Source organism: Sipha flava, unplaced genomic scaffold (genome assembly GCF_003268045.1).
Source record: "Sipha flava isolate LNK unplaced genomic scaffold, YSA_version1 45_pilon_pilon, whole genome shotgun sequence".
Lineage (NCBI taxonomy): Eukaryota > Metazoa > Arthropoda > Insecta > Hemiptera > Aphididae > Sipha > Sipha flava.
In genome coordinates this window covers 1,197,006-1,221,818 of record NW_020273227.1, presented here as the reverse complement: position 1 = coordinate 1,221,818, position 24,813 = coordinate 1,197,006, and the positions used below count along the sequence as shown (strand labels likewise).

At 33.1% G+C, this 24,813-nt stretch overlaps 1 protein-coding gene across 1 annotated transcript; it reads right to left on the bottom strand.

Moving 5' to 3' along the window:
• Positions 1–3,415: 3,415 nt before the first annotated feature.
• LOC112689611 (forkhead box protein D1) lies at positions 3,416–5,155 on the bottom strand. The gene has a single exon (XM_025563396.1). It carries the CDS (start codon positions 5,044–5,046, stop codon positions 3,814–3,816), a length of 1,233 nt encoding a protein of 410 aa, XP_025419181.1. The 5' UTR covers positions 5,047–5,155; the 3' UTR covers positions 3,416–3,813.
• Between the last annotated feature and the right edge of the window lie 19,658 nt (positions 5,156–24,813).

Sequence of the window (24,813 nt, the reverse complement as noted above, 5' to 3'; positions counted from 1 at the left end):
ATAATCCACTGCATTATTTCTACGGTCAACAGGTCTGTTATAAGAAATTCTTTAATCGTTACATTATAAATCCGCTACATCATAGTCTACACATACTTACTTACTTGTTCACATGTGGTGTTGCTGTTAACCATGCAATTAATCAACTCATATTTTATATGACATTTCAGATAACACTTGTCTTTTACCTAACATAATAGCAGATTATTATAGTACTTAAAAATTATATTGATGACAACGATGCACAAACATACTTTTCATTGATATTACGCAGATATTACTTTTACACATTTATACAATGAATTTAACTTTCTTTTTCTGCTTACTCGATTGTTCAAACTAATTTATTTAATACAAAACTATATAAAAGTTATCAGTTAAATTAAATTTTATAACACACAACAATGAATTGACTTATGATGTTATGTATGTATAGCGAAACGAATAAAATAATACAATATGTTTAAACAAATCTGTAATACCTACAAATTGTATCATTAAAACAATCATCATTACATATATATATATAGTTAGTAAACAGTAATGATTAAGAAGATGGTAACTGCGAGAAAGTTATCCTTTTTCCAAAAGTCTTTATGTAAACTGCGGCAAGAAAAAACTTAACATTATACAATCTACGACAAACCCGATATGATACATTATACAAGTTGCGGCCATTCATTTTATATACCTATGATATTAAATACTATGTAGTATGACATGTGTACCTGTGTATACCTATGTAGGTATGTCGTTTAATCAATTACGTTATGTTGTGTCTTGCGAACAAAATGGTATAATATATCCAAATTTATTTTTAAGTTTTTCACGAAACATACTAAATATCGATTCCTTTACTATTTGAAATACTAGTTAGTATAAGGTAACCATATTAAGAAAATAAAAAAAAGGGACAGCTGTTACTTCCCCCCCCCCCCAAAAAAAAAACCCTCGACAATATACATTCACACATATGCACACAAATCTCGAGAGTTAAAGTCCAAATCTTTGTCATATCATAAACAATTATTTTATTTTTACTTAACCCTTTTTTAGTTAAGTAACCTAAATAATAAAATATTTTCTTTTAATTATTATTTAATAATATTTTCTCTTAATTATTCACCAACAACACAATGTAGCATTTCAAAACTATTATAATTTTTTAAAAAATTAAAAAAATTAAATTTTTAATATTACAATTAAAGTATTAAACAATGTACTATTACATATAATTCTATTACATTTTTTTTTAACAAGAATTAGGAAAATTATACACAATCAGTTATCTAATCTGGAAATAACGGGATTAAAACGGGACAATCTTGTAAAAACGGGATAAAAAGTGCCCCATTCGAAGTATATCGGGATAACGGGACGTGATGAACAAAAAAAGGATAATCCCGTTTTAAACGGAACGTCTCGTCACCCTAAGTTAGTACCTACATACTAGTATTATGCGTTAGTAAAAGTAGTTAAAAGTTCAATATTTAATTCAATGTGATGGAATTTACAACAGTGTTTAGCCAGAATAACAAACAATGAAAAGTGTCAAACGATTTTAAATTCAGATTTAAATATGACCCAAAAATGATTAGTAACATTGGGACGCGTGAGATGCAACATAATAAAATTAATTAAACGATGTACGCACATAGGTAAATATAGGTACATATTACATACTGTACGAGTATAGTATATAAAATAAATTACCGCTGATTGTATAATGTATCTTATTGGTTTTGTCGCAGATTATGTGTTAAATTTTTCCTTGCCGCAGTTTATACATCGACTTTTAGGAAAAAATATTAATTTTGTCGTAGTTTATATACAGCTAATAGTTATACGCTAAAAATTTGTAAAGATAGACGAACATTTATCATACATTTATTTTACCGAGCATATAGGTACTAGCTGAAACTTTTTTAAGCAAGAGAAAACTTGTACCGATCCGTAAACACCGCCGATTAATGATTACTCATTTAATTTAATAAACAACTTTATACGATTCGTACACGCTTAAATTGGACTGCAGCGAAGAAATAAAAATAAAAAACAACAATCAAATAGTTTCCAACTCGATTGCTACTGACCGACTACATGAAAGTAAAAAAAAAAAAAAACAATCTTATTTTTCTTTACCGAACATAATATATAATTATATCATACAATCTCGACGATTGACGCGGCGTATTCGTAAAGGTAGACACTTATTAACATTAACCTGTAATTCATAAACAGTATAAGCTATTTCTAGTAAATGTCCCCAAGGACGTAACTATTGGATGAAAGTGAAGACTTGTACAGTACTCCCAAGCACCTACATTTCTCAGCCCTGTTAAGTCGAAAACTCCCACAAGAAAATGTTCTGAAAATGTACTTCGCTCCGCTTATTAACAGTTATATCACATTTTTTTTTCGGTAAACGTATGTTGTTTTGCTACAGTTACAATTTATGCTAAGGTTATCCGCTTACGAATTTATTTATTACGTTTACGACTATAGAAACGCTTGTGACTTATGGGTTAGAAACTCAATATTTGTATGGACGATACTTCAGTACTTGTTACGCCGTACACGTCATGAATTTGTGTACGTCATATATATTTAGTCATATGATTACGTTTGATGTGCCTTGGTCGGTAAGAATAACCGATCTCAATGCGTTCTAACAAACTATGGCAACCCAATATGAATCTGTACATGTACACGCACATATACGTGCATCTTTTCTTACGTGACATTATATGACTGCAATGATGGTATCGTACATAATACTTCTTTGACTGCTTGTTGCATAGGACGGGACTTGTAAAAAATGGAAAAATACACATCCGATACCAACTGTCGAGTTAGACACCGCGGTTTTAAAACGGGTCACGAGTCATGAATGACGCGAAATGAAAATTTTTAATTTAAAAACACGCACACACTTACGAAAGGTGACCTGCTGCACCGATTTAACCATGCAACAAGCGTACTTTATAAATAATCTTTAAATAAATGAAAAAAATATTTAACAGTGATAATGTATGTTGTTTTATTAAAAAAAAACCAATTGCAAACAGCCGTGAAGTTCGATCGGTCGATTTAACGAACTCGATGTATTCGCTGTAGACAATTACATAATATTTATAATGTAAATATATATATATATATCTATACATATATTATAGAAACAAAAAAAAAACGTTTATAGAGTTTACAAATTTCTATTTACAAAACATTCATATTATTGCGATTATCTAAACATAATAATTATAATATGTTCGACAAAAATAATAACTATATCCGATACGGTTATGTGTCTTCGGACAATACAAACATGGTAAAGTAATGATTTAAACGACTGTCATTCGAATAATATAAATATAGGAAACGGTAATGAAGCGATCAATAAAAATATAAAATTATGTATTGGACGATATCGGTAGAATATACGCAAGGATATTTCTAATTCTCTTTGTGTTCGTGAAGAATTGTCGGAGAAAGGAAATAGAAATATTCGCAAATTTGCACGTTAATCTACGATTACGATGTTTAACTGAAACCTAGCTATTATAATTAAGGAGTTAAGTGTCGAAAGACACACACGGTATTACAAGTAATAATGTTGCATGTACACTAAGAGAAACGAAGTTTTTTACGCGGATCCACTGCACAATGTAATACGCACTACATTTGTCGAGATAATCGAATAAACGGGAGATATTATCCGCATCGAATTAAAAAACAATAAAGGAGATACTCTAATATAATTTATTATTATTATTATTACTATAATAATAATATCGGAAAACGCACTCGTTTACCTCAGTCGACTAGTTCGGTTTTGATATGATCGTCCGGTGTGGTGGTTGTCGTGTACGGCTGCGGTGGCGGCGTGGGCGTCTGGTTCCGGTCCACGATGACGGCGGGCCATGGGCCACTTCCGCCGATCATCCTCTGCAGGCCCAGCGACTGGCGGAAAGCGTGCAACCGGTGCGCGGCCTGCAACTGCTGTTCGTAGTACCGTTGCAGTAGTCCCACCGGTTCCCAGCCCGGGGCACCGCCGCCGACACTACTGCTGCCGTCCCGGCACGTCATCTCTTCCTCGTCGTCGGTACTGCCGGCCCCCGTTACGGACGCGGCGGTCGTGGCCATCATCATCATCGGGTCGCTCCGGTGGTGAAGCCTTTTCGGCGGGTCGGGCGCGAGCAGCGAGGCCACGTCGAACTGTCGCTTGTGCGCCCTAGCCGGTGCCAGGAGGGCGGACTGCTGCAGTTGGATCGGTTGTGGAGCGACCGGTTGGAAATAGAAAGGCGGTGGATGACCGGTCGGCGTGGGCTGCGGCCACATCGCCGACGATTGCAGGGCCACCGCGGCCACCATGGACGGCTGCACGTGCTGCTGCTGATGCTGCTGTTGCGCCGACGGCGGCGGTGGCGGAGGCGGTGGAGGCGGCGGACTGGGCGAGTCGTTACCATCGTCGTCCACGGCCAGGCCCATGTGCCGGCGCACTTTGCGCTGCGCTTTACGGCGCCGGAAGTCACCTTTCTTGAAGTCGTCCACGTTGGCCGGGTGTATGGCCCAATAGTGACCTTTGCCGTTGGCACTGCGGCCGGCCTTGACGAAACAGTCGTTGAGCGACAAGTTGTGCCGGATCGAGTTCCGCCAACCAGGGCCCCGGGTCCGGAAGTACGGGTAATTGTCCAGTATGTACTGGTAGATGTCGGACAGCACGAGCTTGCCCTCAGCCGAGCCCAGTATGGCCATGGCGATCAGCCCGATGTAGCTGTGCTGAGGCTTGGGCTCGTCCGCGTTCTGGCCGCCGGCGCCGACGCCCGGATGGAACAGGGCCACCGGGAACCGGGGCGGGTAAACGCCGGCGGTGGTCGAGCCCGGGTACACGGGGCATACGGCGCCCCATCCACCGCCGACGGCCGACAGCCGGAGCCGTTCGGCCTGCAGCGCGTAGTTGTACAGATGCAACCGGTACCGGTTGAAGTTGGCCTGCGACGAGTCGGTGCCGGGCTCCGAGCCTTCGTCCGTGGGCCTGCTGCACATGACGGCGGTACGGTCGCGAATGAACGGCTCGGGCCGCGGTGGACGGTCGCGCTGCTGCTGCTGCTGCACAGCACGTTGTCGTTGGTACGCCTACGAGTCACCCCACCACCCTTCCGGCCGTCAAGCGCGCGCGCGCGCGCGTCCGCCGCGGCACAACAACAAATACACAAACATCGGAGCGGCCGCTGCGGCGCGTACGTGCGTACATACAAATTTGTTTTATTTTTATTCCCCGCGTCACACGTATGTATATTTACATATATATGTGCCTGTCTGTGTGTTTGTGTGTGTTCGTTTTTCTGTTTCGATTTCTGCAACGCTCTTTCTCGCCGTTTCTCTCTCACTCTCTCTCTCTCTCTCTCACCCTCCGGCATCACCGACCCGTACGCACACGTCGGTTTCTCACCCACCTCTCCCTCCGGTCGGTTCTCGCCGCCCCTTCTTTACCGTCTCCGACGAATGCTCGTGTCGTACGCGCGCCCGGGAGAGGGGAAAACACGGGTAAACATTATTGTCGCGCGAGAGTTTTCGGGGGCGTGACGACGGCTACGGCGTTCCGATTGGACCGACCCGGTAACGCCCTGCACTCGGTCGTTGTCGCCGCGCCGCCCGAGTTCCTGTTCCCCGGGACACCGCGCGCCCCGCGATTCGCGCGCCCCGTCATCCCGTTTTTATCGGCTTCACGTTCACCATACGTACTTACTGTACACCGGTATACGGTATACGGTGCTGTTGCCGGGTGTGCGTGTGTTTAAAATGCGAAGAAGAGGAATGTGACGACGACGATGACGAGAAAGGGGAGAACGCGATCGGACGTGAGGGAGACAGATTTCGTATAATAACAATATATACATGTAGGTACGATGCACGTATATATAAATATAACATAAACTCTCTGTGTAAAACAAATTCTCGTCTATTGAGTTTCTCTTTGAGATTGTACAATATTGGCTACGAAAATCTCGTGTACATCTCGTATAAGTACATCAACTCAAATCCGTTTGTACTCGTGTCTAACATCGCGACGATGTGATACTTATAATGCACATTGCACATCCACATTTTTCCATTTTGTATAAAAAAAAAAAAAAAACGATTTAACCGCCGATTTTTTCACCACATATAACATGACTACGATAAGTAGCAGGGATCATGCATTATTCTGTTATAGTGATTTTCATTATCCGTATGTACTGACAAGTACAAGATGTTTATTATACATATCGGCCAATGGTTGTTATATTAATAATATATTGTAATATATTGTACGGCAGGCACGTTTAAAATGTTATCAAACGTATAATGTGCACACATACTTCTGCATAATTATTATTTATTATTACAATATATATATATATATATATCTACAATTATTGTACACTATGATGTGATAAGTATTTGACGATCGGTTTATTCGGTATAATTTGAATAAATAATATACCTATAAGATCAACTGGAATTTATTTATATAAGATTATAAGATATATAATATATGTATGTTTTACTTTATTATATTGTTAATAATATTATAACATTTTGTAATGATAATAATCTTTTGAATACCTGTATAGTTTAAATATCAATCATTCGTTCATTGATTTCTGCATCACAAAAAAGAAAAAAAATACGAGCTGGAAACCTTGGAATTATGGTTTTTCCAATGCTCTAGATGTGAAATAAGAAGAGATTTTTAAAATATTTTCGTTTAAGCCGATAAATTTTGCATTTAAGCGGATCTCACAGCAAATTCGTAATATTTCGTCGAGTATAATCACCGCAATTCTTAATGCTGACTTTGGACTTAATTTATTGTTTTCAATTGCAACATGGTATATTTTTTTTCGTAGGCACGCGACCAAATCATTAAATTATATTGGATCGATCGCATTATAGGTTTAGGTTATTTCTTTTTCATATTCAGCAATATAATAATAATACTATGCAATAATAATAATATGCATACTCGAGTAATCCGTTCGAATTAAATTTAACAAAAATAAGCAGCAATATAAAATGTCGACTATGCAATAACATAAACTACTATTTTATTCTTAAATTGTTTTTATCGTTATTGTATTCACGTGGACAAGTTTCCTCATCGCCTTAATGTTTAACTTAGTGTTTTTTTTTTTTTTTTTATTGTATCTTAGGCGAAGTATCCTAAGCCTAATCCACATACAGAAGTGCATCAAAGTCTTATGAGTGTTATTTGTCCTATAAAAACTTATCATCAGTTAATAATAGTTTATTAATTTATTAAATTATATGCTATGAAAAGTTTATAAAAAAAAAAATGTATTTCTAATACTTAATTTTAATTCTGCCAAAAACACAATTTCACGAACAATTAAGTCTGAAATAATGCGAAAAATTACTGACGCTTTTCTACCCTTATAACCCCTAACCCTAACCAAGGCTCGGAACATCAGGAATTTGCATATTTATTTAGAAAGTGAACATTGAAATTTTGATTCTATACAAATTTGATCGATAGTATACAGATTTCAAATAAAAAAATTTTTGTTGCATAGTTTTGCACATTTTATTTTATTTTTTTAAAAAATGTGCATGTTTTAGAGAGAACTTTTATAAGCCTATTTCATAGATTTAAGAAAACAATTTTTTTTACAAAGTTATAGTTCAATTAAAAATATTATGACAACCAAAATATTAAATTTTATGTACATTCTTTGACAAAATAAATAAATAGATTCATGGCTATTTTAATATTGTTTCCAATGCACACATGATATTATAAACTCTTTTGTACTGAAAAATCGTAATAGTGATTGCCGACCGACTTGAATTTTTTTTTCTAAATTTGCTAAGGCATTATTATTATACTTTATATTATAAATAATATAAAGTGGTCGTTATCAGTATTTATAAATTTATACTCAAGAAGATTAATGTTTGATGAAAATTGTATAGCTTGTATGAAAGCAAGACACACAAACACACAATTGTGTAGTGTTTATTTATTTTTTTAATTTTCTATTCATTTTTTTACCCATGTACCTAATTTACATAAATTACATATTTTTGTATATTTTCCAAATTTTTACTGTTTATAATTACCACTTATTATGATATCTTACAACGCTTATGTATGTGCATATTTTAGTACTTTTTAGCGCATTAAGTTCCGAGCCCTGATTATAATATTTATATGATCAAGCTACTATTAACTAATATTAATTACAGCTAACTATTTCTAAATTATTCTAACTACAATTAATTAATACTAAATAAATAACTAGATAATAATAGTTTAATTAATTTTTCTTAACTGTAAATTAATAGTTATTAAATTCACTAATAATTAAAAATAGTTGCCTTACAACCATGACACAGCTCAATCATATAATTTTCTTCTTCATCTTTTTCGTGCTTTTTTAATCCGACCACTATAGGCTAATCCAGTGATGTCCAACCTTTTTCCTTTGGGGAGCCACTTTGGTAAACAATTATCTTCAAGCGGGCCACAAAGTATAAAAGTACAAAAATAATCTTATATATTGGACTTGTTTTCTTATCTTTTATCGTCTATTGAAAAGATTATGAATTAAAGTACACATTAGTTTGATTAGTACGTTATTTTAAGCACGCGGATGATATCGATATTTAATAGTAAAGTTTGTATATGAAAATGTCAGACAGAAAAAAACGCAAATATATTGATGATTGCCGAATTTTCAATAGTCTATAAATTACTTTTTCATTGAAATTAATGGAAAAGCTGTTTGTCTTGTGTGTCGTGTAACGGTTTCAGTTTTTAAAGAATTTAATATCAAACGACATTATGAATCAAAAAATGTCTTACATTTTTAAAATTTTTTTTTATTTTAGAAAATTCGTAACAAGCCACATAGAATACCTTTGCGGGCCATATGTGGCCGCGGGTTGGGCACCACTGGGCTAATCCATGTCATCATCTAATATGACATTTGAAAACTTGAAAAAAAATTAAAAAAACATAAAACTAATTCACTTATATAAACATATTTTTAAATAATAAAAAGCAATAAAATTTAAATAAAGTACTAAAATATGTAAGTATCCAAAACGTAATGGAATAATTTCGTTCTGTTGATTTGTTTAGCACAACAACCTATTCGATTTTTTCCAACACATTTTTTAAAATAATTACCAAATGAATCCAATATCAACAATTGTAAATTTTTTAAAAGCGTACATTCGTATAATTGTCCAAAATTTAAGTGAAATCAAATATTAAAATATAAAAAACTAACCGAAGTTTAGTATTTTACGGTTTTGGAATCATTTTTACCCAATGACTGTCTTGTTAGTGATTCAACTAGTAAATCATAATTTAGTTTATTGTTTATACCTCTCTATATATGTGTACATATATATAATATGTTATTTATTTATATATTATATAATTATTATAAGTCGTAGGGCTATTTAAAAAATATGATCAAAATTAATAATTTATAAGTATTTTTTGTAGATATATGAGTATGTGATTTATAATAAAAAATATAAAGAATAAACAGAATATTTTAATTCACAAAATAACTTTTATTGCGTAAATATGCCTGGAACCAATAACTTAACACCCTTAGGTCCTTTACATTATAATGAAATAATAATGAACCAGATACATTTGTTAGGGAATATAAGAACTTTAATTTATAAAGCAAATGATACTGTTATACCATCAGATTTTTTTATCCCGAGTAATGTAATACGTTCAATTGTAAAGCTATATACAATGCATCAACAAGATTTTTTAGCCTAAATACATATATATTTATAAATTTACTACATATGATATGTATTATTTTCAATATAATTTATAAAACAATACATACTGCAGTGTGAGCGATCTGTTATATCAGTCGCAATATATTTAGAACGACTTTTTACAATTTACAAGGGGGGCAAAAAGAAAAATATAAAATGAATAGAATGAAAATATCAACTTATATCAACAGAAAAATAACTTGGAAAATGTACGTCAATTTATAGGTAATACACGCTGTAAAATATTTGGAGTTCATCGAAATCGCATTCGTGCCTAGACGTACACACACTATGTACTCAATAATATGTATCTATCATGCGCTGCAGAGCATCATTTCTTCTTCTTGGTGATATTCGGCCTTCAAGACCTTATCGTCCTACTTAATTGCCTCCAGCTTTCCCTATCTAATGATATTATTTTCCAGTCTTTTCCTGGTCTCACTTTTTCCACATCTTCTCTTTCCCTGTCTTCCCATCGTAATCTCGGGCGTCCCAATGGTCTTTTTTCTAGTACTGAAGTACAGAGTGTTCTCAGTAGAGGTCCTTCCTTACGCCATGCGTGATCTGCCCACGTGAGTCGTCTCACGGCGATGCCTTGCACGATACTTGGGTTTCGATATAGTACTTTTAGCTTTCTATTTTTTCGAATTCTCCATTCTCCAGTATATTCGTCTTTACATGGTCCGTGTATTTTTCTGAATACTTTTCTTTCGATAATACCTGGCGAGTCCGTCTTCCGTAGCGTCCGCGTTTCGGATCCAACTACTGGTTGTATTAACGTCCGATATATTTGAATTTTTAAGTTAAGCCGGACTGGAGTGGCACCTGTTACCGGCTTGGATTCTCGCCTTTACTTCGCCGTGTACATCGTTTCGTCGGGGGTCAACATGACGCCCAAGTATTTTAGCGTCATTTAGTGTGTGCGAAAAAAAAAAAAAAATAAAAGAAAAGAAAATCAAAGATTAAAAAAAAAAAAAAAATCAAGAACTAATAAAACTACGACGGGCAACGACGTGCGGGTATTGTTCGGAAAGGTGATGCGTGCGTGTCAAAACGCGGTCCTACACCGGTGCGGTGCTCGATCGACTGTTACGCGTTCGGATTATTGCGCGCGATCAATCGTTTACATTACGAACACTTTTTCGCAGCGTTCGGACCGCGTACACATTCGTTAACGTGCAGCGCAGCCGGACCACACCCATGCGATGGGATGCATACGTAACGATAACGCGCGTACGCTGCACACGGTAAACGGGCTCGTATCCAGAGCGTCGCATACTTTGCAAAACGTGTACCATATTTGTTGTAAACGCGAAATAATAATAACATAATAACAACACGGCGCGTTTTACCGCCGCTGCAGCCGGGCGCGAGCATAATGACAGGCTGACAACAATAATATCACACTACGCACCGTGTCCATTGTGACGATATTGAATTTGAAAAAAGAGACCGCCTTTGAACCGGGCCATATGCGACGGAAAACGTATAAGGTCACTTCATTTTTTTTTTTTTTTCGCTCTCTCTCTCTCTCTCTCTCTCACTCCCTGTCTGTCTGTCACTCTTTTCCTTGCGTCGGGGCAGATTGTGGCTAACTGCGTCCGTAATTCGGTTACGCGTGTTCCGCGACGATCGCGTACACTGCAAAGTTATATTGCACGCGCATACTTAAACCCCTTTTTGTCCCGCGGTGAACGCGCCAATGTTGCCGGCAGAAATGTACGTGCAACCCCAACCACGTTGTGATACACTACGGCGCATAAATGTTCGTGTGTGTGTGCGCGCGCGCGCGCGTAATACCGACGAGGGAAAAACTACCGGTCGACCGCCTGTTTTAAAATACACTCATAGGTTTGTTATTGTGCGTGTCCTGTGCGTGGCCATTATTGTTACATTATTATCGGCGAGTCTTGATGATGTACAAGTAACGTTTTGTACAAGCTAATAATAATAATAATAATAATGACTACAAACACAAAGCAAATATTATAATCCGATTATAAACTTGTGTATTCCATTGTGCCTACACACACTCCATTGTGCATTATTATGTCGTTGTCGTTGTGTAGGCTTAAAACCGTGCAATACTTCGGGAAATTAAACACAAACGTACTCCATCATCATGTGTGCGCAGGCTGGCAGCAAAGTATCATTTTCAAACACGATACATGTTCCTCGAAACCGATTGCCGAAAAATGCTACTTATACATTTCCGGCTAAAATAAACGGTCGAGTGAAGTACAGTGGGCTTTAATATTTTTCGATCAAAAAAAAAAAAAAAATTGTCAGCTGCTATATTGATTCGTCTAAATATCAGTTTTCGGTAAACATATTTGTCGGCTAAATTACGGTTCGGTTATTTACCGTTAGTGTATAGGATCTTAATTCGAAACTCTAAGCTTTATCAAGCTTACTACGGATTCTAGTTTTAACTATGTTGCTTTTAAATCCTTATTGTAATTATTTCTATATTCAATTACTTATCCCTGATCGGCCGGAATGAGCATTCCAGTCTTCAGCACATATTATGAACACGCAATCGCAATCAGTTTATGGCATCATGCAGGTATCTACTATCAACTAGCATTATACATAAAACAAAACTATAACATGTACAATACATGGAAAAAATTCGATTTGCTTTTAATTCGTCAACAGTGTGGTGAAGTTTTATTTGTAAATTAGTTTATTACTGTGTTAGCATATATTGATAATGAAAAGTTTCGTTTTGTAGATTTAATCACAAAGCAAATATTTTTGATCCGATTATAAGCTAATGATCAAGTGACAATCTGATGAATATGCTTTATTATGTTATTATGTCTACAAATTATACATACATCACATTTGAGTAATACATATGTTGAGTAATAATAGGTTTCGGACTTGAAATATTATAAGACTTGACAAATTTAACATAATAACCAGGCCCGGCTCAAATGTTTACTCACACCTGGACAAACTTAAGTTTTGTTTGCCACCCCTTAAATGTAAATACTACATACATTTTTTTTTTTTTTTTTACATAAGCATTACTAAAAAAGACTTAATTCTGACTTAATTATATTTATTTATATAAAGTTAACAATTGATGAGATTCAATAAATTTATAGACAAATAAACCACTACTAATTAACATAAAACAAAATAATTTATAGAGTCTTATTTTTTACTACCTGCACACGATTCGATATAAATAGGTACTAGGAATTGTAATCTTTTTTTGAAAAATTATCATTAGTATAAAAATATTAAATACCACCCAAGACGGGGGCTTACGTCACCTACCCCTTGAATCGGGCCTGACAGTAACACTATAATTTAGAATGTATGTACATGTAATTTTTATACACTATAGTATGCATATAATCATTATTGGAATATTTTAAAATTTACGAAACACCTAATTTGATTTCTAAAATTTTTAAATTTAGGTAAAAATATTATAAAATGTACAAAACTAGATTCATGGCTTATGATTGTTATAATAATGAAATATTATTATTTTTGTGATTATTAAGAATATTTCATACACCTTAGATAAAGGATTTTTATAAACTTTATAATAATATATTTATTAACCCATAATTATATCGTGTAAACGTTTGATAAACTTGATCAAAGTGTAGTATATTTAACTTAAACGTCTGTGTATTATTATTTTATATTTTTGGCGAAAACAAAAACTTTGTAAGCAAGCGCATAGTAGAAAATTGTATCGGTAAATGAAAAACAGCTTAACAACAATGGCGGCTTCATGGTTGAAATATAATGACTACTTTTCCAAAGGAACTCATGAATATTCATTAAACCCGCGGAACCAGATAGAAATCTCGCACATAAACTATGGGAAGAGATAACGAAGAAATTTCACCGTTTTCGCTTCGTATTTTTTTAGAGTGTGCTCTCGTTATTTTCATTAAATAAGCCTTCTGAAAAAAACTCCGGCATTATACGTTTTCATTAAAACAACTTTGCAGCTGACTTTGTAATTAAATACTTGGGTGGAAATTGGGCGTAGCCGTTTTGTTGGTTAAATCAAATAAGAATCCACTACCTTTTTCGCGAAAACTACGAACTCGATCATCGTATAAAAACCATAATTGAAATGCATAGAGATTTTAAAAAAATATTTAAAATATTCTCTAACGTTTTAAGAACACTATATCAATTATATATTATTACAAACTAAATATTTTAAATACTGTGGTTCTTCAGAATTTTTTTTTTTAAATAAACCATCCAATTAATTTTTGTTCAAGCGGTATTTAATCACATTTATGCATCGAATAAAACATGTTACGTAACAAAATATTCTATTAGAGTCATTATTTATATGATAAGTATATACATATTTATAAGATTGCGATTAGCATATTTAAAAAATATTAACTTTGAAATTTTTTTTGATGTATTCTTAATAGAATTAAGTGTTAAAACTACTTTATATATGTAAAATTTTTGAAAGAAAGTTACATCGTTGACACTAAAATAATTTCAATGTAATATTAAACAATATGAAATCTAAATTTATTTAAGTTTGTCAACTATAACTATTACCATTATAACTTTCAACAATGAGCTATATAGCTATACAAGTGTACAACTGATAACTTATAAATATTGGCTCTTGTTTATAAATTACAAGCAACAAACCATAGTTAAAAATGTATCAAATATAGATCAATAAACTTAAATGTCAGTGTAAATTCGTTTTTCTCGCGCGTATGACATTTTATTATACACATACATTGAAATTCATAACAATATTATAATTTTGTGAAATTATTGAATCTAACTTAACATATTAAAATCAGAAAACTAATAAACAAAAATTAAACAATAAAATACAAAAACTATTTTGGTAGAATAATAATAATTCAAAAAAGAACCGATAGCGGAATAATTCTTTACCAAAAGTCTTTAGATAAAATACACATGTGTTTTGCTACATTAGTATATTAATGTTTTACAGTTAATATAACTTTGCATTTGTTTTACATCTGTGCATAAATCTTAATAATTTAGATTCATGTAACACGTAATTCAGTCATACAAGTAACGTGTATTAATATGTATGTATTGGTATGTATGAGTTTGAAATGTGTGAACTAACTTCAGGTATATAATATTCATCTCACACATACCTCAAGTACACGTCGATATTTTCATTAATAACTATAAAACGCATATAGATAATAGTTAATCAGTAGCGTAGATAAATCTGAAAAAGCCACGGTGCAGTAAATTAACTAGATCCCGTAACAAATAACATCTTTATATGAAAATTCATAATATACAGGTCATATTGTTTTTTCAAATGTGATTACTTACTATTGTCGTTAAAGCCGATCAAATCGTACGTATAGGCACAGACACAATTTGACACACTTAAAATAACGTATATTAATTGTAGTGTTCAAGTCACCACAGAAGACCCTTTATTCACGTGTCTTCTGTTTTATATGAATTCGCTAAACCTAATTAAAAATATATATTGCTTGCACGCTAATTGGCAGTATTTTATTACGATTATTGTACAATTGTTTTCTTATATTCTAAAATATTATACTTATCTATTTCCTACTTCAAAATGACTAAACCGTTTGTTTTTATGTGTATTATGTTTACTGTGACCTGGATTTATTATAATTGATATTATTTAATACTACACTATGAAAAGATAAATGAAAATAATTAACAGGTAATTCATAAAATATTTAATATACAAATTAAAAAAAATAAATAAATAGTTTATTCCCGTAAAAAACATATTGCATATTATGTGAATTATTATTCTACTTTAATACTGATTGTAACTGGAATTACCACGTACTATTTGGAAATTTACTTTTGGATAAATAAAAATTTTCAATAAGGAAGTTTAGTCTCAGAATTGTTTAAGGATCTCAAGGCTCCCAGTGCTTTATGGCTCCAGAGCGCTATCCCACTTTTCCATATAATAGCTACGCCATTGTATTTAACCATGTAGATGATAATTCATTGGAATAATTTAAATAATAATTAATAATTAAATTAAATTATTAATTAATAATAAATAATAAATTAAAATAATTTTAATCAATTATAGTTAGAAAACGAAAATGATACATTACGTTGGTATACATACAAATAGTATTTTGATATATATATATATATATATATATATATATATATATATACTCGTAAATTGAACTGTAAAATAATATTACGAAAGTATATATTTTAGTCATTGTTCAGACATTATTTTTCGGGGAAAAAACTAACATAATACACAGTTATGAATAAATATAATATATGTAATTAACGACATCGAATAACAGTTTTTGCAATATCAACCGAATCGAGGGACACGATATATAATTATAAGATTTTAATTTAATTTACTTTTAAATGTCTCCTTCGATAGATTGTCAATAAAACGAAATTTGTTCTCGTGATCCTGGCAGGAGTATGAAGGTTTGGAACCTTTTGAAAGAGCCGGAAGTTTGTTTCGATTCAATGTATGCAATTCCGCCTTAAACATAAATCACAGCATCGGATTCGGTACACACAGGTCATAGGATCAGTAACTCCGGTAAATAATAAAACTTATATATATATATATATACAATACTAATATTAAACACGTGTACATCAGATAGATGAGCATGTGTGTACGTGTAATTTATTGTTTTTGTCGACTATAAATGCTACGCGGTGTCGAGTGTCGTGACGGTCCGGAGAATGCATCCTCGATTGTCAAACACAATTAAATTCGATAATTCGATATTGTGTACCTATTTGTATGTACTTATACATATATACGCGAACCACGCTCTTACTGTACGACAATACGCGTATTTTGGAGGATTTTCGCTGTGGAAAATATGTCAACACCGGGAAGTCTTATCATCGATGTCGTCGGTCGGCTTTCAATAAATAATAAAAAAAAAAAATCAAATAAAACGATTTCAATCGACACCGCCGTTTTATAATATATATATAATCGTTACTTTTTGTCGTCGTCACTGGTCTCAGCCGATGACACTTGCACGCATACATCTCCACAATGTAGTACATATATCTCGATATTGCGTGTTTTGGCGTAACACGATCGCGGTGAGCAGCGGTTCGCACCTATCACGGGTCCCCCGTCTCGATGTAATAACTCAATAATAAAGCCGGTATGGAGAATCCGATACACACACACACACGCACCCAACCGCACGCATCATTAGAGGGTGTATGTGTGTTTGTGTGAGAGCGTGCATTGTACGCCGGGGCAATTTAGGGAGGCTTATTTCTATTGACGAACAATCGTGGCGTCGATCGATTTAAGAAAATAGAAAAAAAAAAAAAAGACTGATTTTTCAAACGGTTCCCAACATAAGTGGGTCTCTGGTTACGTCTTTGTGGCGGACGCGATGATTTCTTTTTCATTTCTTTTTTTTTTTTTTTTGTTATTCAGCTATTTTTCAGCCATAATGTAATAATAACAACGATAATCCCCCTCGTTATTTTACACGCTTACATATACATATATATTGTGTGTGTGTGTGTGTGTGTGTGTGTGTGTGTGTATATTTATATACATTAAATATACACACGTTCTGCTGCAGGGTTTTATACACACATACACTCGAACGCGCGCGCAGTGTTGAAAACTAGCACTCCATTATTTGCAATGCCGCTTTGCCGCATCCGCGTTACACGTATTAGAGGAAAAAACACTCGCGTGAAAAATATTTTGACGGACGACAATTCAACGATACCGAGAAGAAAAAGAGAAAAAAATAATTGAGATTATTTATTATGGCACTGCAACTCACTTTTATGTAGTTACTGCGCATACGTATGTTCTGTATATTCTACGGGTCACGCGTTAAGTAGGTACTCACCGAGGATATTCGTGATAAATTCTTGTCGTACAAATGACTTTGTTAGTACTGTTTACAGCAGTCCCCTTATCTATTTCCATGTAAATTAGCAAATAAGTACATCGTACGAGCGAATGCAAGTTCCTACACGAGAGTAGCAGGTACAAAAAATACGTACGTTAGTTACTACACGATAGAAAAAGGTACATATGTAAGTTCCTATTATTATTTGGTTATTGTGATTGATATATACGGATATGAACGGACACACGGATGATTCGAATAATACTAACAATACTTTCAAACTGGATGTACATTTTATGGTGTATGGTTATAAAAAATTATAAGATTATCAAACCAAAATCAAGTTCTGTATCGTTTTTATCCGTAATGAAAAGTCGTAATAATAAAATATTTTATCTTACCTGCGTCGAGTCGGGATACTATTATCAGCTAGTAGCTTGTTGTATTTTCCTGTAATTTCGTATACGTTTTTCATATACTCTAATATACTATACTCTATATTTGTATATGCACTGTACTGTACTATGCTATAATATAGTATTTGAATGTTTTAAAGTTTCAATAACAAATAACCCAACATAACGATACGCCTGCTGGTGCTGTGGCACTTCTATGCATTATTTTTTTGAAGATTTTTGAAGATTCGTGTATACATATTTAATTTTTTCCGCCATGTAGGAACTAACATACGTACATAGGTTTTTTCGTGTATAAATTAACATACGTACCTGGTTTTAACCGTGTAGGGACTTACAAGTGTCCTTGTAGGAACTAACGTATGTAATTGTTTATCTGCTACTCTCGTGTAGGAACTTACTATTCCCCCATCGTACTATTTTTCAACAGGGCTTTAATGTTAATATTGTCTTCTTATGAATTTTTTTTCTTTTTTAAATACTGACTTAAAAAATACTTAAAAAAAGCCACTTATTATTCCAAAATTATATAAAATGAGTTGATTGATATTTGTGGAAAAATTATTTAAAATAAAATATTTATGGGAATTTCTGTTAATAAATTATATTCAATAATGTTTGATGAAACCATCAACATATCCCACATTTCGCAATTAAGTTCAGTAATAAGATATAAAAAAATTTTTAGTGAGAGAAGATTTCATTTCCTTTGTTGATGTCCATCAAGTTAATTTCGAAAATATCGAAAATTATGTTGAACCGAAAATAACTGGCACTTTGTTGGGAAAAACTGTTGTTAAAATAATGAATCAAAATGCATTGAACTTGGATTACTGTATTGGTATTTGTATTGATACTTGCAGTGTCATGGCTTCAGAACAATCTGGTGCTGTTTCTGCTATAATGAAGGCTAAACAAAGTATGCTACCAGAGCTCTTTGTCGAAGTCATGCATTGAATTTGATATTATCTAAGTCGGCAAATATTCCAAGTATCAGAAACTGCTTTGGTATAACTAAAGAAATAATTGCCTTTTTCCATGGTTCAGCCAAAAGACATTTTGTTCTCAAACAAAAATAAGGTTCTGAGTTGAGCGGCCTATGTGATACAAGATGGATAGAACGACACGAATATTTAATATTTTTTAATGATAATTTATATCAAATACTACAAGTTTTAAAATGTATAAGTACATGGAATGACGTGACTTCTTTTTCAAAATCAGATTGCTTTATTCGTTGCTTGACATTTACTGATTTTATCGACCCTGTAAAAATTATTAATTTCATTTTTCTGATAACACATTCCCTAAGTAAAACAATACAAAAACAAAGTTTGAATGTGAATACCGCCATCGAGTTTATTAATTATACTAAACATAAATGATACAGAATGAAAGATTCAAAGCAAACATTACATTTAATAGGATTTGGAAAATCATTCTAAACATTTCAGAAAAAATTAATATCGTTCCATGTGTGCCAAAACTTTCAGTGAAACAAACTTGTAGGCTCAACATCCCATCTGATCAGTTGAAGATTATTATAGAATAAATACGTTTATCCCATTATTCGATGCCATTATTTCAGATTCTAACCAAAGATTTGATAAAAATACTGTTCCGATAGAAACAGTTTTATCATCTTAACTTCCACACAAAATATGTCAATTAAATGCTTAATTCTTTAAATATGAATTTAATATTTTGTTTTTATCATTATATTTTTTAACATATTAAATATTATCGCGTAGAATGTAAATATATGTAACCATATATGTATTATATTTGTAATTTTAAATGGGTATTTTCATTATTTGGTAATTATTCGCTGTACCAGATTTATAAAAATTTGGTATAAAAATGTAGTCATTGATACCAGTTTGTAAGGATCAATTAAAAATTGTGATATTAAAAAGTATGTTATTAGGTATGAACAGTATCTGATGTATACATTAAATTACTCACTCCACCTTTATGAATTTCTGGATCCGCCCCTAAGAATTTCTTAGGGTTTCCGAATTATAGCAAAACGTACATGATGTATTGTTATCGTCATATTACCCTATTTCTCTCAATTTCCCATGATTTTATAATATATATATATATATATTATAGAGAGAGAGAGAGAGAGAGAATACACGTACGTATACACTTGCACACATGTATATTATATTTTTTTTAATTAATTAAACCGCACGGATAAACCTGAAGCTTAACGCAGCACTCGGCACCCCTTCTGCCATGGCGGTAGTGTGTAGCTACAGCAAAAATCAAAATCCTATGTGAAATATCACGAAAGGTTTCCCACAAAAAGAAGCTTTTGTAAAAGTAAAGCCTTTTATACGCGCGCGACGCTGCCACAACGAATGCGGGACGCCACTACAAAAACGACATCAATGATTAATTTTTCGCGGCGTGCGCGTGTATACACACACACATGCGCCGCAGGCACACACGCAAACGCAAGAGACTAAGCCGATTTGCTAACCGAAAAAAAAACCCCCTCACCGCTGCGGTATAGCATCATCTCTTGTCTCCGTCATCATGGTATATATAGGGTATTATTATTATTATTATTATTACCCTGTGCCATGTCTACACAAACACGCTATGGCTGTTCTTTATGTATACATTTGACCTACACGTATTATCCGTATACATACGCACGTCACAACCCTTTTTTCGCTATCCATATATCATATAAATCCTGTATTCTTACCGTGATTCTGATTTTTTACATATTATTTATTAGGTTTCTAAAATACCACAAATTTGATATTTTTCAATAACTTATAAAGTGTTTACCATTTTTTTGTTCAAAAATTAAATTTTCACTTTATTTTTTTATTTGAAATAGCCAAAGCCAAGTTTATGCCTGATTGTTCAGGTTATTCAAAATATAGTAACAGTAAAATTATTAATTTTTATTAAACATTAAACATTCATGTAGTTTATGATTTATTATCATCAAATAATAAATGTAAATAAAATACCGCAATTGTACCGATTACTTACATACATAATACTTACATAATATTATGTACATTCAAACAAATTAAATTATTCTACACGAAAAATAATAATATACACAATATCTAAATACAAGTTCTTTGCTGCCGGATTAAGCTTATACACCTAATCATAAAGATTGATTTCTGTCGCGTACTCGCGTTTATATATATATACACACACGAATGTCTGATACTATATATTATTATATAAATAAATCCCCAGGTGTATGTGCGTGCTATTATGCCAGTTAGACGCGGTTTAACGTTAGGGTAAAGTATATTATGGTTTTGGAGAAGTTTTCACCGAATGCAATCAAGTCCGTCGAAAGTTTCTCGCTCATCCGGTCCCCGGGGATGTGGTATTATACCGACGAAGCAGCAGCGGCAGCGGCCCGTGATGATTTTCCAAAGTTATTAGATTTGTAAAACCAGGAGGATATTTTTCGATTTCTGTATAGAAATTCTGTATCACATCATTTACTTATCTATATATATATACATTTGTATGTATGTATATACATGAGTATACGTTCACGGGAAGTACTATCTATATACGTTTTTCATATTTTGACATTATTGAAACAGGCAGGTTTCCAAACTTTTCGTAAGTATTTTTTAAAAATGTAAAACGACACACCCAAATCATAACTGTTAATACTTATAGGCCCTTTTTCACATTTTATAGATACATATCAGTTATAATATTTATAAAGTTATAGATATTGACCGTTACTGAAAAAATAATTAAAGTAAATAGGTATATATGTGTATATTTCATTTCAAATATTATAAATAAAAAAACTTACATTTTTAATTATGGGAATAATAATTAAAACAAAAAACATATCATTTATATGTAATAGTCATTAATCATACAATATTATCCAAGAGCCTATAATATATGAAACACAATTTTAGTGATACTGCAGTATAACCATGGTTATGGTTGACTGTAAATCGCGATTGCGGCCGTTTTATCTTTTTACAAGAAAAAAACGCAACACATTACACTCTAAAACAGCGATCCTAAACTTTTTTTTCGCGTTACCTTTTTTTTGGATCCAATTTGGCCCCGGTGCCCTTCTGTAAATAACATGAAAGACAGAACAAAAAAAATATTCATTGATACTCAATTTTATTAATTTTATTAAAATATAACTTAATTATACATGGATGCATTTTTTAACTTAAAAAATAAATAAATAAAAATTATTGTTATTACGATTATAATTATTACATAAAAATATTAAAATGTTAAAACGAAAATGTCTAAATATATAATAGAAAATATTACATTTATTTGCTATAAAGTTTCTACGAAAACAATAAGGAAAAAAAATTCTATAAATTTTAAACTATTTGTTATGAATCATAGATCGCGGTTCCCTTACAAAGTGATTGCGATGCCCATAGGGCACCGCGGTGCACAGTTTGGGAACTGCTGTTTTAAAATATTGCACCACTGCGACCGATTTACTTTTTTACTCTAGAAAATGAAACACTATATAAAATGTCATAGTTGTCATTTTAAAAATTTACTAATACACTATTCAAAAATATTATTACATGACATAATAAATGTAAATTTTAATACTTTTATATATATATATAACTAGCGACCCGCCCGGCTCCGCAAGAGTATTATCTGGATCTGAAATAAAATAAATTAGTAGAAATTTGTGATCATCTGGTCAATGTGGTAACTCAACGAAAAAAAATTTAGAAAAAGACAAATTAATTAATTTAAATATAACACACCCATTGTATTAAGTTATTCTAAAATTATTTAAAGCTTATTATATTAAACTGAAAATATTATTCAGTGAATTGGGTTACCAAAAGCAAAACACGTGATTGTTTTACTGAAATTTTCTATTCGACTTTGTTTAAACCTAAATCACTAGTCAAACAAAATAAATATTACTTGGAAGTTTATTCACTTTAAGGTAGAATCGATTTAATTTGTATCAAAATTTAAAGATAAACGATTTAGTATTAAACTATTCAAATATACGTACTAGCTTGTAAAGAAGAACAATTAGTAATTTTTACAACAATGTTAATGTAAAACATGGATTGTGAAAGTTGCAATATTTATTTAATTTAAATTTTGGATAATAGGAAGTGTCTTCATAGTCATATTATATTAAATGAAACTATTTAATTTTTATTTAATCTGAAATAGTATATTACATTATACAATTCAAATGTTTCGAATTGTATGTGTGATTGATATTCATATTATGGTCGATGTGATACATGATCATCTTTACGGTAATATAGGTAATAATAATAATATTATTAAATCGGTACAAATATTAAATTAACGCGTTATGTATACGACTACATTAAAATTACTGTGCAATATCATTTAGACGGTATTATCAAAATTATGAAGAGAAATCAACGACGTCAAAAATATGCCTACTCGACATTCAAATGTGTAAATTTAATGGGTCGTAAAAATGAAAATGTATATTTAAATCTTACATTTTATGATTATTATTAATACTCAACAAGCCACTACGGGTGGTTTATGAATGAAAATAAATACAGATAAATATTATAATACGTAGTACTATTATTTTTATTCAATAAAAATCATAATATACACACAATCATGGATATACTACGCGTTTCTCAGTAATCTTACAAAAGCGTACACGGAAAGGATACATAAAGCGAACAAAACCTGCAGGACTCCATTTAACGTTTATATAAACCTCGTGTATGGTGTGCATGCGTACGAAACACAGAGAGGATTACATCGGACGTTGGTGCTCGATGAATGAAATACGCGTTTAAATAAACGATTTATTTCTCCATCTCCCTCTCGATCCTTCCACCTCCCCCCTATCGCTCTACTTTTCAATGAAAATATCAAATAGTACTCAACAATTTTCGGTGTTCCTCTTCTTCTTTTTTTTTTTTTTCGTTTGTCGTTGGCGAAAAACCATTTACAACAACAACAACGGCGCGCATCCATCGCGATCGCCGTCGTCAGGACGATGAGAGGATTAAGGACTACTGTTTGGCCTCTTAAGTCTGTCAGTGACTCTTTTATAAAACGTTCCACGCTCACAGGTGACAGCGGTCGCGATTCATAAAAGACACACGCGTTTCGGTCGCATTGTTTGCGCGAGGTTTTCGACAAATACCAGTAGCCAGACGACCGAAACGGCGGCGCTGCAGATCCGAGTGTCAAGTAGTTACTCCTCTATCAACACCAATTAATCTACACACATTTATGTATACACACACTTACACGCGCACGGCTTATGCACATTTGCGTGTGGGCGGGTACGGAATGCATTTCGCGCGCGTAAATGTTGTTTAGATTTCCTGCGCGTTGGCGTGCCTATACAACAGTACGTTCTACACGTGTGTAGAACGATGTACCACATAATAATATGTGCTTACCGCAAACGAAAACACTCGAACGGAACCTATATTGTAAGTGTGACGTTTTGTTGGCCGCATAGATTTTGCGCGACGAATTCTGTTCTTCGTGGAGTGCCGGATTTTTTCGATTTTTCCCTAAAGAATTATGAAAATATCTGCAACAACAGAAAATGAAATACATAAGTTGGTGTCACAAAAATAATACTCTCCGCTCTTCGTTTTGAATTGATTTCAAAACTAAATTATATATTTTGTTCTACATCGATATTATAAAAATAAGCGCGC

Bases quoted from the DNA above. Each gene is read 5' to 3' on its own strand.
- LOC112689611 (XM_025563396.1), bottom strand. From the start codon at position 5,046: ATGTGCAGCAGGCCCACGGACGAAGGCTCGGAGCCCGGCACCGACTCG.